General features: G+C 44.1%; 1 protein-coding gene across 1 annotated transcript in view; it reads left to right on the top strand.

Moving 5' to 3' along the window:
- Positions 1 to 16,473, top strand: part of LOC115111970 (regulator of G-protein signaling 3-like) — a 90,274-nt gene that overhangs the window by 26,887 nt on the left and 46,914 nt on the right. The window contains 3 exon segments of the mRNA XM_029638549.2: positions 1,664 to 1,769; positions 3,356 to 3,746; positions 5,282 to 5,321. Coding sequence (XP_029494409.2) covers positions 1,664 to 1,769; positions 3,356 to 3,746; positions 5,282 to 5,321 — 537 coding nt within the window.

Raw genomic sequence — 16,473 nt, 5'->3', positions numbered from 1 at the left:
CACATGGTTGCAAAAGGCATCGGTGTCTTAAAGGCGATTTGCCAAGGCAGGATACTCTGAGCTCAACCCAATCCAGAAATCTGGCAGTGGCTTCTGATTAAATTAAATTTTCACAGAACCGCTTGTTGCAAATATGATGAGGCTCTCTTGTTCAGATATCGGTAAGTGAACTGGAGGCAGGGCATGAAAGGGATAACGAATCTTGAGTTAATTTGAACACAAATTGTGTTGTCCTTGTTAATGCAGACAAAGAGCTCCAACTTCTTAATCATAGCCTCAATATTGTCCCGCACATTGAATATAGTTGTGGAGAGTCCCTGTAATCCTAGATTCAGATCATTCAGGTGAGAAAAAACATCACACAGATAGGCCAGTCATGTGAATAACTCGTCACCATGCAAGCTTGGGTGCTGCCATAGAGTTACATTAGAAGTGCCCACCCAAGAATGCTCAAGGTCATTGGCCATAGATAAAATGACGTCAAATCACGTTAGCTTTGATTGGACTGGTTATGTCAACATCATACTTTCAAAATCTTAGCTAACAAGCTGGCAGTCATCATTGTGAATCAAATCTCCTTGCAAATGCTTTTTAATCCTTTTCATATGAAGAGAAATAATGAAGAGAAATTATAGCTAAAACGTATCAGTGCTCAGACAAGGCTCCGCTGATAGCCAGGTGTAGCAGTGGTAAGGTATTGGGACTGCTGTTGGCAGCTTTATGTAGGGCCTAACTGTTTGTGTGCACTGTTTGTCACTGTTATAGTGTAATGAATGTGTTGTGTAATGGCTTTGCTGGCATGCGTCTAAAAAATGTTTTTGTGGTTTGCCCCATCAAAATGTGCATGCTGAACTTTAAATTTCACAATTTCAACAATTCGGTTCAGGGGGGAGAAGAAGTATGAGATTCAAAACTAGCGGAAGTGCCAGAACCACTTTAGTAACTCCACCCCCCTCTTTCCACATGTCTATGAGCCAAATGTCCTCTCCCCTTCCAAAACTCAGAACATGCTAGGTGCAGGTCAATTCTGATCCAGTGACACAAAATCAGCACAAAATATCCAGTGACACAAAATCAGCACACCGGAACAATAGTTCCTCGTTATTCGTCACATCCCACAGTCTGGTGACAGATGTAACGATACCAATTATGTTACGTAAGTCTCTCCACGAGACGTAAGGTGTAATAATATGAGTATCTGTTCAATGAGGAGTCTGAGATTAACCTTTTACTAATTCATCCTCCCAAACAATCATCTCATTGAATGGTATTGTCTATAAATGAGTCTCTTGTGATAATGAAAAGGCCTTGGTCAGGAGGGGGTGCACCTACACCTGGCATCTTTTGAATTTCGTAAGGGGAGGTCTTCATTTGGCCCAGAGACTTGGCCCGAGAGTGTCTCAGAGGAGAGGGTGTGGACTTGTCTGCTACCCCGCCAGCTCGCCGCAGGCCAATGCTCACGCAAGATTTGGTGTTGGGTTGGCGAGATTAAACATTAGTGGTTGTTCATGGAGTTACTGGATGAGTGTGGCTTCTTTTACTACCATACTGTGTAGCATTATTGTTGATATTGGTTGCATTTTCATTTATACTTCCTGTTTCGTCATGAGTCATTGTGTTCTTTTGGGTTCTGTGTGTGTGCGCGTGTGCGTTTGTGTCTCAGGGAGTCCAGCGCACCAGGCTGGCTTACAGCAGATGGACACTGTGCTGCAGCTCAATGGCCAACCAGTGGAGCAATGGAAGTGTGTTGACCTTGCTCACGCATTCAGGTAGCCTACAGTCCTACACTGTCCGATCTCCCTTTGGGTTTCACCTGTCCTGAACATACAGTACTAGGGCTGACCCGATTTAGTTGACTAGTCGATTGTTTGGTCGATAGGCTGTTGGTCGACCGAAATTTCTTTAGTCGAGCAGTCACAATATATATTTTATTGTGTGTGTAATATATATATAAATATATATATATATATATATATATATATATCTCATAAAAAAAAATATATATTATGGTGTACAAGACACCTGTCTGATTCACGCCTGTCTCGGTACTAATCCACTGCGGAGGCCACAGGGATGGCACAATCCATTACTGTAAGACTTGATACTGAAATTGTATATGGTTATATGAATTAAAAACAATGGTGCAACATTGATAAATCGAATATTATTTTATAGCAAATGCACTTGGATATGGTCGTTGTCCGCCGTTCTGAAACCTAATTCTTTCGTGCGCCGTAGAATTTGCATCGTTCCCTTTGTTGCTATATGCATAATAGAAAAGTTAACCAGCATTTTGGGATTGAGAACAATTTTTTATTTAACTAGGCAAGTCAGTTAAGAACAAATTCTTATTTACAATAGAACAGTGGGTTAACTGCCTTGTTCAGGGGCAAAACAACAGATTTGTACCTTGTCAGTTAGGGGATTCGATCTTTCGGTTACTGACCCAACATCTAACCACTAGCCTACCTGCCACCCCAAATTCAGCAGAGGCAGCAGCAGAGACGAGGAGCAGCCCTTCCTTAGCCTAATTGTCTAAGATAATTGAGAGAATAAACCCTGACTTAATTAGGTCTATAATCAATAGCCTGACTGTTATATGGGCCTGACTTAAATCATCCATATACAGTGCATTCGGAAAGTTTTCAGACCGCTTGACTTTTTACACATGTTCTTACGTTACAGCCTTATTCTGAAATGGATTCAATTGTTTTCTACATCAATCTACACACAATACCCCATAATGAAAAATCAAAACAGGTTTTAGAAATGTTTACAAATGTATTAAAAATTTCAAACTTAATGCTCTTTACGTGAAACATGCTTACATGTGTCACGTAAAGAGAGCAAGGGTTGAGGGAATAGGGAAAATGTTTTTGAGGGATAGGGAATGGATTTGGTAAAATAACGTTTCAGTCAGAAACAAGTAAGAAACTAAATGGCTGAAGTGATGTTGCAGCTTCAGCACAGACAGCGCAATAATCACTTGCTGTGCTGTGGTGCCTTTTTAATTGGCTTTTCACTCCAGTCACACGGGCACTCACTGTCATTCTTTTAGCACAGTTTGACCATCGGTCTCCTTGAGTCGTCATTTTGTTATTTAATCAAACAGTGTGCTTAAAGCATCAGACAAGCTCAGTGCATATGTAGTTGAATTTATTCAAACATATGGTTATGGAATATGGAAATATGCATTTAAACATTTAGACCAATCAATTGGTTGAAAGAACAGGATGACTCTCGGTCGACCAAGATTTTGTTGTTGTTGCCAGGGACAGCCCTACAGTACATACTGTGCAACAGGTTCTCTCCTATCAAATGTGTTGTCTGAATCAACTGTCCTTTCCGTTCATAGAAACTGCCACAATGAGATCACTGTAGTGGTATGGAGGACCCTACCTATTATGAAGCCGTATTTTGAGGGCCTGATCCACAGACCGTCTTATAAGGCCTCTGCCTACGACACTGTGGTGTCCCCGGCGGGGAAGAAACGAGACAAGACCCCGCCTTTGCTGACCCACCCCACCCATGGCAGACGGAGTGGACGTAAGCAAGGGCTGGTGTCAGAGGGCGGCCATGGATCCTTGTGGAGGGACAAGCGAGAAGACAAGGGAGAGTACTACAAGGGACAGGAGCCAGACTACGGGACTACTAAGATCAGGACTCGGACCCTCAAAGGCACCCGGGTGACCTCATCAAATGGTGACAACTACATTATCCTCTCCCCTGTGGACCCGGGAAGCCAGGTGATTGTATAGACTACATTATCCATGGAGCTCAGCAAATCTTTTTGTGACTCATAGGCTGTATGCCCAAATGTCACCCTATTCCCTATATAGTGCACTACTTTTTACTTTTTCAAAAGTAGTGCACGAATTAGGGAATAGGGTGACATTTTGAATGCAAGCTTAGGTTTAGCGCTCACTGTTCCTCTCTTGATTCATATTCAGCTTATGTTTACACAACGTATGTAGTTCTGTCCTTGAGCTGTTCTTGTCTATTGATGTTCTGTATTGTGTCATTCTGTATTATGTTTCATGGTTTGTGTGGACCCCAGGAAAAGTAGCTGCTGCTCTTGCAACAGCTAATGGGGGTCCTAATAAAATACCAAATACCAAAATTATACATGTCACCGCATGCACCACCGTCCACACTGTAAACTGTAGACCTTTAACCTCTTGCCTCTAGTTGGGACGCTTGCGTCCCAACTAGAGCTCTGGAAATGCAAATGTGCTACGCTAAATGCTAATAGTATTAGTTAAAACTCAAAAGTTCATTAAAATACACATGCAGGGTATCAAATTAAAGCTACACTCGTTGTGAATCCAGGCAACAAGTCAGATTTTTAAAATGCTTTTCGGCGACAGCATGAGAAGCTATTATCTGATAGCATGCACCAATACACTACAACAGAAAAGCACAGCAGGGGACGTAAACAAAATAATTAGCATTTCGGCGTTACACAAACCGCACAATAAAATAGAAAACAGTCATTACCTTTCACCATCTTCTTTGTTGGCACTCCTAGATGTCCCATAAACACTATTGGGTCTTTATTTCGATTAAATCGGGCCATATAAAGCCAAGATATCGTTATATGTAGACTGTGTGATAAACGAAAAAAACAGCGATTTCACAACGTAACGTCATTTTTTTAAATTCAAAAAGTAGACGATAAACTTTCACAAAACACTTCGAAATACGTTTGTAATGCTACTTTAGGTATTAGTAAACGTTAATAAGCGATAAATTCATCCGTAGGCGATGTACATATCATTAGCTGTCGTCTTGGAAAAAATTTCAGGAGAGAGCTCTTCCGGAATGATCTGGGCGGAGACCGGAGGTACGTCGTGCCCCTCTTTCGGTTCAACCAAGAATCAAAGAGGATTAAATTCACAAGATACTCGACTGCATGGGGATGCTGTGGGAGTTGAATGCTCGGTCTTATCTAATTCGGCTCACTGTTAACAATTGCTGGAAGTGGCGCAAGGATATTTATTTCCATTTTCTGTGATCAGGTTTTCCTGCGCTTTCCGATGTAACGCACGTTATGTAATAGCCACAGTCGTGATTTAACCAGTTTTAAAAACGTCCGAGGGTTTCCTATACACACATTCTAACCATATGAACGTACTATATTCCTGGCATGAGTAGCAGGGCGCTGAAATGTTGCGCGATTTTTAACAAAATGTTCAAAAAAGTAGAGGGTAGGAGCAACTAGTTAACCCCCTTGTCATCTTCTGACCTCACTAGACGGTTTTAATCCTTTTCTACTTCTCAGATCTTGCATCCCGTTTATCAAGACCGGAATGGTACACTTGGTAAGCAACTTTCATAAGATTAACTAACCAGTCAGTAGATTTGGTAACACTTTACTAAACACTTAAAAAATGTAAGCTTGCAGGTATAATGCTTTTTAATGCTTGTTAAAAGCATGTATGAGGCTTATAATATGTATTTGTTTGGGTTGTGAAGCTGCAACTTTTAATTTGGCTCTATACTCCAGACAAGACGAACTGGCAACAGACAGAGAACACAGGAGACAAGGGGTTGTGAGATAGTGGAATATATATGGAGGGAACGGCGCAATAGAAGAGGGGCTAAGGATCTTGGAGAAGGGGAAAGAGACGATAAAATGGAGGGACAGTTTTCTGGACTCTACCCAGTAGGGGCAGATCCCGAGTGGACAGCCATCCCCTCTGCCCACGACGGTTGCGGGGAGCAGGGTTCCGGTGGTGGTCCACCTGTCGTCGGTACCTGGAGGTGGTCTGAGAAGAGTGGCCTGGGCTTTCTTCCAGGTACGGCAACAATGAAGGACAAACACCTGGGCAGAAGGTGTGCTGACCTCTGCCTCTTGCTCCGGGAAGAGCGGGGGCTGTTAACCTAGGGAAGGTGAGAGGCCCGTAGCAGAACAAGGAAGTCTGTTGCGAGCATATTCCACCCACATGAGTTTCTGGCTCCAGGTGGTGGGATTAGTAGGTCCTGATTGGCTCGCTCCGACTGGCCGTTGGACTGGGGATGAAAACCAGAGGACAGGCTGGCCGACGACCCAATAAGGGTGCAGAACGCCTTCCAGAACCGAGAACTGGGGACTGTGATCGGAGACCATGTCGACCAGCAGTCGATGGATCAGGAAGCCCTGCTGCACAATGAGCTGGGCCGTCTCCTTAGCTGAGGGCAACTTAGGAAAATGAATAAAATGGGAGGCTTTGGGAAACCGGTCCCCCGCCCCCGGGGTATGGCTGGGAACACTGTGGCTTGCAGACCAGACTCTCAATTCCCCAGACAATAGCAGCCGCTAGAAGTGTAGTAGCCGGGCTGTAAAGACGTGAGAGCACGCCAGGCTTCACATTCTTGGACACCGGGCGGAAGGAAGCAGCGAAATGGGAGCGAGTGAATAACAGGACCCATCTCACCTGCCTGGAGTTGAGGCGCTTGGTGATGCGGAGATATTCCAGGTTCTAATGGTCCGTCCACACCAAAAATGGCTGTTCTGCCACTTCTAACCAGTGCCTCCACTCCTCCAACACCATCTTGACACTGAGTAATTCTCTTGTCTGAACACTTCCTGCAGTGATGACGTATCCTAGGAAGGAGATGGTGGACCAACGGAACTCACACTTTTCTGCCTTCACGAACAGCTTGGTTCTCCAGGAGACGCTGGAGGACCTGTCAGACATGGAAGACGTGCTCTTGATGTTTCAGAGCACATCATTGACAAGGGCCTGGAACACTGCGGGAGCGTTGGTCAGTCCGAACCACATCACCAGGTACCCCTTGTGCCCGCTAGCCATGTTAGCTGACTAGCTGTTATCTTACCTACTGTTTTAGCTAGCTTTCCCAATTCAACACCTGTGATTACTGTATGCCTCGCTGTATGTCTCTCTCAAATGTCAATATGCCTTGTATACTGTTGTTCAGGTTAGTTATCATTGTTTTAGTTCACAATGGAGCCCCTAGTTCCACTCTTCATACCCCTGATAACTCCTTTGTCCCACCTCCCACACATGCGGTGACCTCACCCATTACAACCAGCATGTCCAGAGATACAACCTCTCTCATCATCACCCAGGGCCTGGGCTTACCTCCGCTGTACCCGCACCCCACCATACCCCTGTCTGCGCATTATGCCTGAATATATTCTACCATGCCCAGAAACCTGCTCCTCTTATTCTCTGTCCCCAACGCTCTAGGCGACCAGTTTTGATAGCCTTTAGCCGCACCCTCATATTACTCCTTCTCTGTTCCGCGGGTGATGTGGAGGTAAACCCAGGCCCTGCATGTCCCCAGGCACCCTCATTTGTTGACTTCTGTGATCGAAAAAGCCTTGGTTTCATGCATGTCAACATCAGAAGCCTCCTCCCTAAGTTTGTTTTACTCACTGCTTTAGCACACTCTGCTAACCCTGATGTCCTTGCTGTGTCTGAATCCTGGCTCAGGAAGGCCACCAAAAATTCAGAGATTTCCATACCCAACTATAACATCTTCCGTCAAGATAGAACTGCCAAAGGGGGAGGAGTTGCAGTCTACTGCAGAGATAGCCTGCAAAGTAATGTCATACTTTCCAGGTCCATACCCAAACAGTTCGAACTACTAATTTTGAAAATTACTCTCTCCAGAAATAAGTCTCTCACTGTTGCCGCCTGCTACCGACCCCCCTCAGCTCTTAGCTGTGCCCTGGACACCATTTGTGAATTGATCGCCCCCCATCTAGCTTCAGAGTTTGTTCTGTTAGGTGACCTAAACTGGGATATGCTTAACACCCCGGCAGTCCTACAATCTAAGCTAGATGCCCTCAATCTCACACAAATCATCAAGGAACCCACCAGGTACAACCCTAACTCTGTAAACAAGGGCACCCTCATAGACGTCATCCTGACCAACTGGCCCTCCAAATACACCTCCGCTGTCTTCAACCAGGATCTCAGCGATCACTGCCTCATTGCCTGTATCCGCTACGGAGCCGCAGTCAAACGACAACCCCTCATCACTGTCAAACGCTCCCTAAAACACTTCTGTGAGCAGGCCTTCCTAATCGACCTGGTATCCTGGAAGGACATTGACCTCATCCCGTCAGTTGAGGATGCCTGGTCATTCTTTAAAAGTAACTTCCTCTCCATTTTAGATAAGCATGCTCCGTTCAAAAAATGCAGAACTAAGAACAGATACAGCCCTTGGTTCACTCCAGACCTGACTGCCCTCGACCAGCACAAAAACATCCTGTGGCGGACTGCAATAGCATCGAATAGTCCCCGTGACATGCAACTGTTCAGGGAAGTCAGGAACCAATACACGCAGTCAGTCAGGAAAGCTAAGGCCAGCTTCTTCAGGCAGAAGTTTGCATCCTGTAGCTCCAACTCCAAAAAGTTCTGGGACACTGTGAAGTCCATGGAGAACAAGAGCACCTCCTCCCAGCTGCCCACTGCACTGAGGCTAGGTAACACGGTCACCACCGATAAATCCATGATTATCGAAAACTTCAATAAGCATTTCTCAACGGCTGGCCATGCCTTCCGCCTGGCTACTCCAGCCTCGGCCAACAGCTCCGCCCCCCCCCGCAGCTCCTCGCCCAAGCCTCTCCAGGTTCTCCTTTACCCAAATCCAGATAGCAGATGTTCTGAAAGAGCTCCAAAACCTGGACCCGTACAAATCAGCTGGGCTTGACAATCTGGACCCTCTATTTCTGAAACTATCCGCCGCCATTGTCGCAACCCCTATTACCAGCCTGTTCAACCTCTCTTTCATATCGTCCGAGATCCCCAAGGATTGAAAGCTGCCGCAGTCATCCCCCTCTTCAAAGGGGAGACACCCTGGACCCAAACTGTTACAGACCTATATCCATCCTGCCCTGCCTATCTAAGGTCTTCGAAAGCCAAGTCAACAAACAGGTCACTGACCATCTTGAATCCCACCGTACCTTCTCCGCTGTGCAATCTGGTTTCCGAGCCGGTCACGGGTGCACCTCAGCCACACTCAAGGTACTAAACGATATCATAACCGCCATCGATAAAAGACAGTACTGTGCAGCCGTCTTCATCGACCTTGCCAAGGCCTTCGACTCTGTCAATCACCATATTCTTATCGGCAGACTCAGTAGCCTCGGTTTTTCTGATGACTGCCTTGCCTGGTTCACCAATTACTTTGCAGACAGAGTTCAGTGTGTCAAGTCGGAGGGCATGCTGTCCGGCCCTCTGGCAGTCTCTATGGGGGTGCCACAGGGTTCAATTCTTGGGCCGACTCTTTTCTCTGTATATATCAATGATGTTGCTCTTGCTGCGGGCGATTCCCTGATCCACCTCTACGCAGACGACACCATTCTATATACTTTCGGCCCGTCATTGGACACTGTGCTATCTAACCTCCAAACGAATTTCAATGCCATACAACACTCCTTCCGTGGCCTCCAACTGCTCTTAAACGCTAGTAAAACCAAATGCATGCTTTTCAACCGATCGCTGCCTGCACCCGCATGCCCGACTAGCATCACCACCCTGGATGGTTCCGACCTTGAATATGTGGACATCTATAAGTACCTAGGTGTCTGGCTAGACTGCAAACTCTCCTTCCAGACTCATATCAAACATCTCCAATCGAAAATCAAATCAAGAGTCGGCTTTCTATTCCGCAACAAAGCCTCCTTCACTCACGCCGCCAAACTTACCCTAGTAAAACTGACTATCCTACCGATCCTCGACTTCGGCGATGTCATCTACAAAATGGCTTCCAACACTCTACTCAGCAAACTGGATGCAGTCTATCACAGTGCCATCCGTTTTGTCACTAAAGCACCTTATACCACCCACCACTGCGACTTGTATGCTCTAGTCGGCTGGCCCTCGCTACATATTCGTCGCCAGACCCACTGGCTCCAGGTCATCTACAAGTCCATGCTAGGTAAAGCTCCGCCTTATCTGAGTTCACTGGTCACGATGGCAACACCCATCCGTAGCACGCGCTCCAGCAGGTGTATCTCACTGATCATCCCTAAAGCCAACACCTCATTTGGCCGCCTTTCGTTCCAGTACTCTGCTGCCTGTGACTGGAACAATTGCAAAAAATCGCTGAAGTTGGAGACTTTTATCTCCCTCACCAACTTCAAACATCAGCTATCCGAGCAGCTAACCGATCGCTGCAGCTGTACATAGTCTATTGGTAAATAGCCCACCCATTTTCACCTACCTCATCCCCATACTGTTTTTATTTATTTACTTTTCTGCTCTTTTGCACACCAATATCTCTACCTGTACATGACCATCTGATCATTTATCACTCCAGTGTTAATCTGCAAAATTGTAATTATTCGCCTACCTCATGCCTTTTGCACACATTGTATATAGACTCCCCCCCTTTTTTTTTCTACTGTGTTATTGACTTGTTAATTGTTTACTCCATGTGTAACTCTGTGTTGTCTGTTCACACTGCTATGCTTTATCTTGGCCAGGTCGCAGTTGCAAATGAGAACTTGTTCTCAACTAGCCTACCTGGTTAAATAAAGGTGAAAAAATAAAAAAAATAATAAAAAAAGACTCGTCCCCTTCCCGTATCCGAACCAGATGGTAGGCATTCTGAAGGTCCAACTTGGAGAAGATGGTTGCTCCCTGGAGAGGCTCAAAATGTCATTGAGACCCCGGTAGTCGATACACGGATGCAGACATGCTCTCACTATGATTGCCCGACACTCTCAGGCTAATGGGAAACGTAGTGTGGGTGACTCTGCCAATAGAGCGCCCATCCAATGCTCAGACGTCCATGGGAATGGAGAGGGGTTGTGTGGTGATGCCCAGCTCCGACACCAGGGTAGCGTCCATTAAGCTCTTGTCGGCCCCAGAGTCAATGGGCAGGTAGCTAAGAAATGGGCATTTTTAGATATACAGGGTAAAGTTGATCATTTGAGGACAGCAATCACGTTTGCAAGCTGCTCACACACAGAGAAGTCAGCTCAGACAGATCCAGCTCAGAGAGGCCCACTCCATCTGCAGCAGATTTTATACTGAACAAAAATATAAATGCAACATGGAACAACTTCAAAGATTTTACTGACTTACAGTTCATATAAGGAAATCAGTCAATTGAAATAAATACAAAAGCCCCTAATCTATGGATTTCACATGACTGGGCAGGGAAGCTTGGCAGCCAAGGCCAGCCAATCAGAATGAGTTTTTCCCCACCACAAAATGGCTTAATTATAGACAGAAATAGTAAACATTTCTCCTTGGCCAAGATAATCCATCCACCTGACAGGTGTGACATATCAAGAAGAATGTGTTCATTAGTGTTCAAAAACATATTATATTCTATTCTTATTTACAATAAGTGACTCCAAAATGACACAGTACATTATTTAGCATTCATTTCTATTGGGCACAACATAATCTGAAACACAACCAAAACAAGTGTCAAATGTATCCAACAAGATACATTTGTAGAGCCACAAGCTTGATGTGGTCATTGGTCCTATATTCCTAGCACGCAATTACTAAACTTTTGACTACTCTAAAGACCAACAAAAAGCAACTTCTTGTTTTGAAAATGACCTATGTGGCATCGATAAGAGACAGAAACATTTATTCTGGTGTCAAAATGTACTACAAAATGTACAGTAAAAACAATAATTCTGGTCATAGTCAGTCTCGTCCTAAACTGGAATTTGTGAGTTTAACAAAATGGTATGTCATGGAATGAAGGGTACCATAATGGTTTTCCTTGGATTGGGTTAATTTCAATCCTGCCTGACACAGCCGGCATCACCCAAGTAATCATCAATTGCACGCGACCCCATCGTAATGCCCATGGTCAATTTGGTTTGGCATTCGATATCCCTATGTGGCTAGTTAGGGACCATCAGTAAATGTTACTCACCACCTGGATTCGGTCTTATTTAGCAAAATGTGAAATGGTGTTTTTTTACATTGGATAAAAGTAAAGACTTAGAGCTACAAAATGGTATATCATACACTGCATTTGAGGAACAATGGGAAAATAATTCTGCTTTGAAAGTTGATCAACTTGTAAACTCACTTTTGAGAAAATCGCCTTTGAATGTTTTGGTATCTAGTGAAGAGCTCTTCTTTGTCTACACCCATTCAGCATCGTTCACACCCAGTTAAGCTTTAGCCCCACCCATCTCGTTTCACTCTCGAAGCGCACACTTGACGCTCTGGCCGATGATTTGTTTACCTCTGGATAACATGAAAACAGCCTAACCAGCTCTGCTGGCAACAATTTCATTACGCTTTTTTGCCGATGTTTACTGACACCAGCCATATTCAACGGGTGTTGTACACACGTCACGTTAGATAACAAGCTAGCCAGCTAACGTTAGCTAGTTAAACAACAATGAACAAAGTGCCAACACTGCCTAACATTATGCTCTAACTAGAAAAGCAAACAGCTTTTTTGGGGGGGGCATTTCTGCCAAAATAAACACATTTTGATTAAAAAAATATTTTTTACGTTCAAATGGCTCTCCTATGAAGTCGTGCCTTGTGACATATGCCTAGTTTCCTGAATAGGGTCACAAATTACGCAATGTACATGGGACAATATTTTAAAATGTCAATAGCTCCAAATTTCAATGACTTAAAAACTTTAAATCAACTATACTGTAAATTGTTGAAATTAATTGATAAATATTGAAAGCATTTAACCTGTTGCGACGAGCCATCCCGGATCCGGGATCGTGAATACAGCCTCAAGCTCATTACCATAACGCAACGTTAACTATTCATGAAAATCGCAAATGAAATTAAATCAATATGCTAGCTCTCAAGCTTAGATTTTTGTTAACAACACTGTCATCTCAGATTTTCAAAATATGCTTCCCAACCATTGCAAAACAAGCATTTGTGTAACACTATTGATAGCCTAGCATAGTATTATGCCTGACATTCAGCAAGCAACATTTTCACAAAAACCAGAAAAACATTCAAATAAAATCATTTACCTTTTGAAGAACTTTAAAGAACTTCAGATGTTTTCAATGAGGAGACTCTCAGTTAGATTGCAAATGTTCAGTTTTTACAAAAATATTATTTGTGTTGACAAATCGCTCCGTTTTCTCCATCACGTTTGGGTTAGAAAAAAAACGAAAATTAAGTCATTAAAACGCAAACTTTTTTCCAAATTAACTCCATAATATCGACAGAAACATGGCAAACCGATGTTTAGAATCAATCCTCAAGGTGTTTTTCACATATCTATCGACGATAAATCCATCGTGGCAGTTGACTTTCTCTTCTGAAGAAATGGAACGCACATGGGCCTAGAGATTACGCAATAATTTCGACACAGGACACCGGGCGGACCCCTGGTAAATGTAGTCTCTTATGGTCAATCTTCCAATGATATGCCTACAAATACGTCACAATGCTGCAGACATCTTGGACGAACGGCAGAGAGCATAAGCTCGTTCACGGCACATTCACGGCCATATAAGGAGACGATAGAAAAACAGAGCTTCAAAAATTCTGCTCATTTCCTGTTTGAGTTTCCTCTTGGTTTCGCCTGTAGCATGAGTTCCGTGGCACTCACAGATAATATCTTTGCAGTTTTGAAAACGTCAGTGTTTTCTTTCCAAAGCTGCCAATTATATGCATAGTCGAGCATCTTTTCGTGACAAAATACTGCGCTTAAAACGGGCACGTTTTTTTTTTTTATCCAATAATGACATAGCGCCCCCATAGGTTGAAGAGGTTAATGAGACAACTAAAAGATGTCAAACATGAAAATATTATCCCATTTACATGTGTAATTTATTGACGGTCCTTAACTATCCCCAGAGATAGGCTATCCAAAGTCAAACCAACTTTGCCACAGTTGCACACCAGCGGGCTGAAGCTAATTGGCTAAATGATTTGGCTAACTCTACCCACCTGCAACCAAACACAAGAGACACTCACATCAAACCACACCCCGAAACAACTCACGTTTGAATTGTCATGGCTGCTAGCATTTCTTAATGAAGCAAATCTAAATATCATACTCCCAAAAAAAACATACAACAATCTCAAACACAACTAAAACTAACTGCAAATGCATCCAACAAGTTTGTAGAGTCACAAGCTTGATGAAGTCACTGCGTGCTAGGAATATGGGACCAAATACTAAACATTTCACTACTTTTAAAACTCATATGTGAATTTGTCCAAATGTTTATGACACCTTCAAAATGGGGGGACTAGATACAGTTGAAGTCGGACATTTGGAGTCATTAAAACTCCTTTTTCAACCACTCCACAAATTTCTTGTTAACGAACTATCGTTTTGGCAAGTCGGTTAGGACATATACTTTGTGCATGACAAGTAATTTTTTCAACAATTGTTTACAGGCAGATCATTTCACTTAATTCACTGTATCACAATTTCAGTGGGTCAGATGTTTACATACACTAAGTTGAAAATTCCAGAAAACTATGTCATGGCTTTAGAAACTTCTGAAAGGGTCATTTACATCATTTGAGTCAAATGAGTTGTACCTGTGGATGTATTCCAAGGCATACCTTCAAACTCAGTGCCTCTTTGCCTCAGAAAACAAATTGTAGACCTCCACAAGTCTGGTTCATCCTTGGGAGCAATTTCCAAAAACCTGAAGGTACCATGTTCATCTGTACAAACAATAGTATGCAATTATAAACACCATGGGACCACGCAGCCATCATACCGCTCAGGAAGGAGACTCGTTCTGTCTCCTAGAGATGAATCTACTTTTGGGGTGAAAAGTGCAAATGAATCCCAGAACAACAGCAAAGGACCTTGTAAAGATGCTGGAGGAAACGGGTACAAAAGTATCTATATCCACAGTAAAATGAGTCCTGTATCAACATAACCTGAAAGGCCGCTCAGCAAGGAAGATGCCACTGCTCCAAAACCGCCATAAAAAAGCCAGACTACGGTTTGCAACTGCACACGGGGACAAAGATTGTACTTTTTGGAGAAATGTCCTCTGTTCTGATGAAACAAAAATAGAACTGTTTGGCCATAATGACCATCATTATGTTTGGAGGAAAAAGGGGGAGGCTTGCAAGCTAAAGAACACCATCCCAACTGTGAAGCACGGGGGTGGCAGCATCATGTTGTGGGGGTGCTTTGCTGCAGGAGGGACTGGTGCACTTCATAAAATAGATGGCATCATATGGAAGGGAAATTATGTGGATATATTGAAGCAACATCTCAAGACATCAGTCAGGAAGTTAAAGCTTGGTCGCAAATGGGTCTTCCAAACGGACAATGACCCCAAGCATACTTCCAACGTTGTGGCAAAATGGCTGAATGACAGCAAAGTTAAGGTACTGGAGTGGCCATCACAAAGCCCTGACCTCAATCCTTTTGAAAATGTGTGGGCAGAACTGAAAAGGCGTGTGCGAGCAAGGAGGCCTTCAAACCTGACTCAGTTACACAAGCTCTGTCAGGAGCTTATTTGTGGGAACTTATTGTGGGAACCTTGTGGAAGGCTACCCAAAACGTTTGACCCAAGTTAAACAATTTAAAGGCAATGCTACCAAATACTAACTAAGTGTATGTAAACTTCTGAACCACTGGGAATGTGATGAAAGAAATAAAAGCTGAAATAAATCATTCTCTCTACTACACTACTCAAAAAAAAATAAAGGGAACACTTAAACAACACAATGTAACTCCAAGTCAATCACACTTCTGTGAAATCAAACTTTCTACTTAGGAAGCAACACTGATTGACAAATGTCATGCTGTTGTGCAAATGGAATAGACAACAGGTGGAAATTATAGGCAATTAGCAAGACACCCCCAATAAAGGAGTGGTTCTGCTGGTGGTGACCACAGACCACTTCTCAGTTCCTATGCTTCCTGGCTGATGTTTTGGTCACTTTTGAATGCTGGCGGTGCTTTCACTCTAGTGGTAGCATGAGACGGAGTCTACAACCCACACAAGTGGCTCAGGTAGTGCAGCTCATCCAGGATGGAACATCAATGCGAGCTGTGGCAAGAAGGTTTGCTGTGTCTGTCAGCGTAGTATCCAGAGCATGGAGGCGCTACCAGGAGACAGGCCAGTACATCAGGAGACGTGGAGGAGGCCGTAGGAGGGCAACAACCCAGCAGCAGGACCGCTACCTCCGCCTTTTTGCAAGGAGGAGCAGGAGAAGTACTGCCAGAGCCCTGCAAAATTACCTCCAGCAGGCCACAAATGTGCATGTGTCTGCTCAAACGGTCAGAAACAGACTCCATGAGGGTGGTATGAGGGCCCGACGTCCACAGGTGGGTGTTGTGCTTACAGCCCAACACCGTGCAGGACGTTTGGCATTTGCCAGAGAACACCAAGATTGGCAAATTCGCCATTGGCACCCAGTGCTCTTCACAGATGAAAGCAGGTTCACACTGAGCACATGTGACAGACGTGACAGAGTCTGGAGACGCCGTGGAGAACGTTCTTCTGCCTGCAACATCCTCCAGCATGCCCGGTTTGGCGGTGGGTCAGTCATGGTGTGGGGTGGCCCTCCA

Source organism: Oncorhynchus nerka, linkage group LG27 (assembly GCF_034236695.1).
Source record: "Oncorhynchus nerka isolate Pitt River linkage group LG27, Oner_Uvic_2.0, whole genome shotgun sequence".
Classification (NCBI taxonomy): domain Eukaryota; kingdom Metazoa; phylum Chordata; class Actinopteri; order Salmoniformes; family Salmonidae; genus Oncorhynchus; species Oncorhynchus nerka.
The sequence above is the reverse complement of the archived record's forward strand: the minus strand, read 5'-3'. Positions and strand labels throughout refer to the sequence as shown.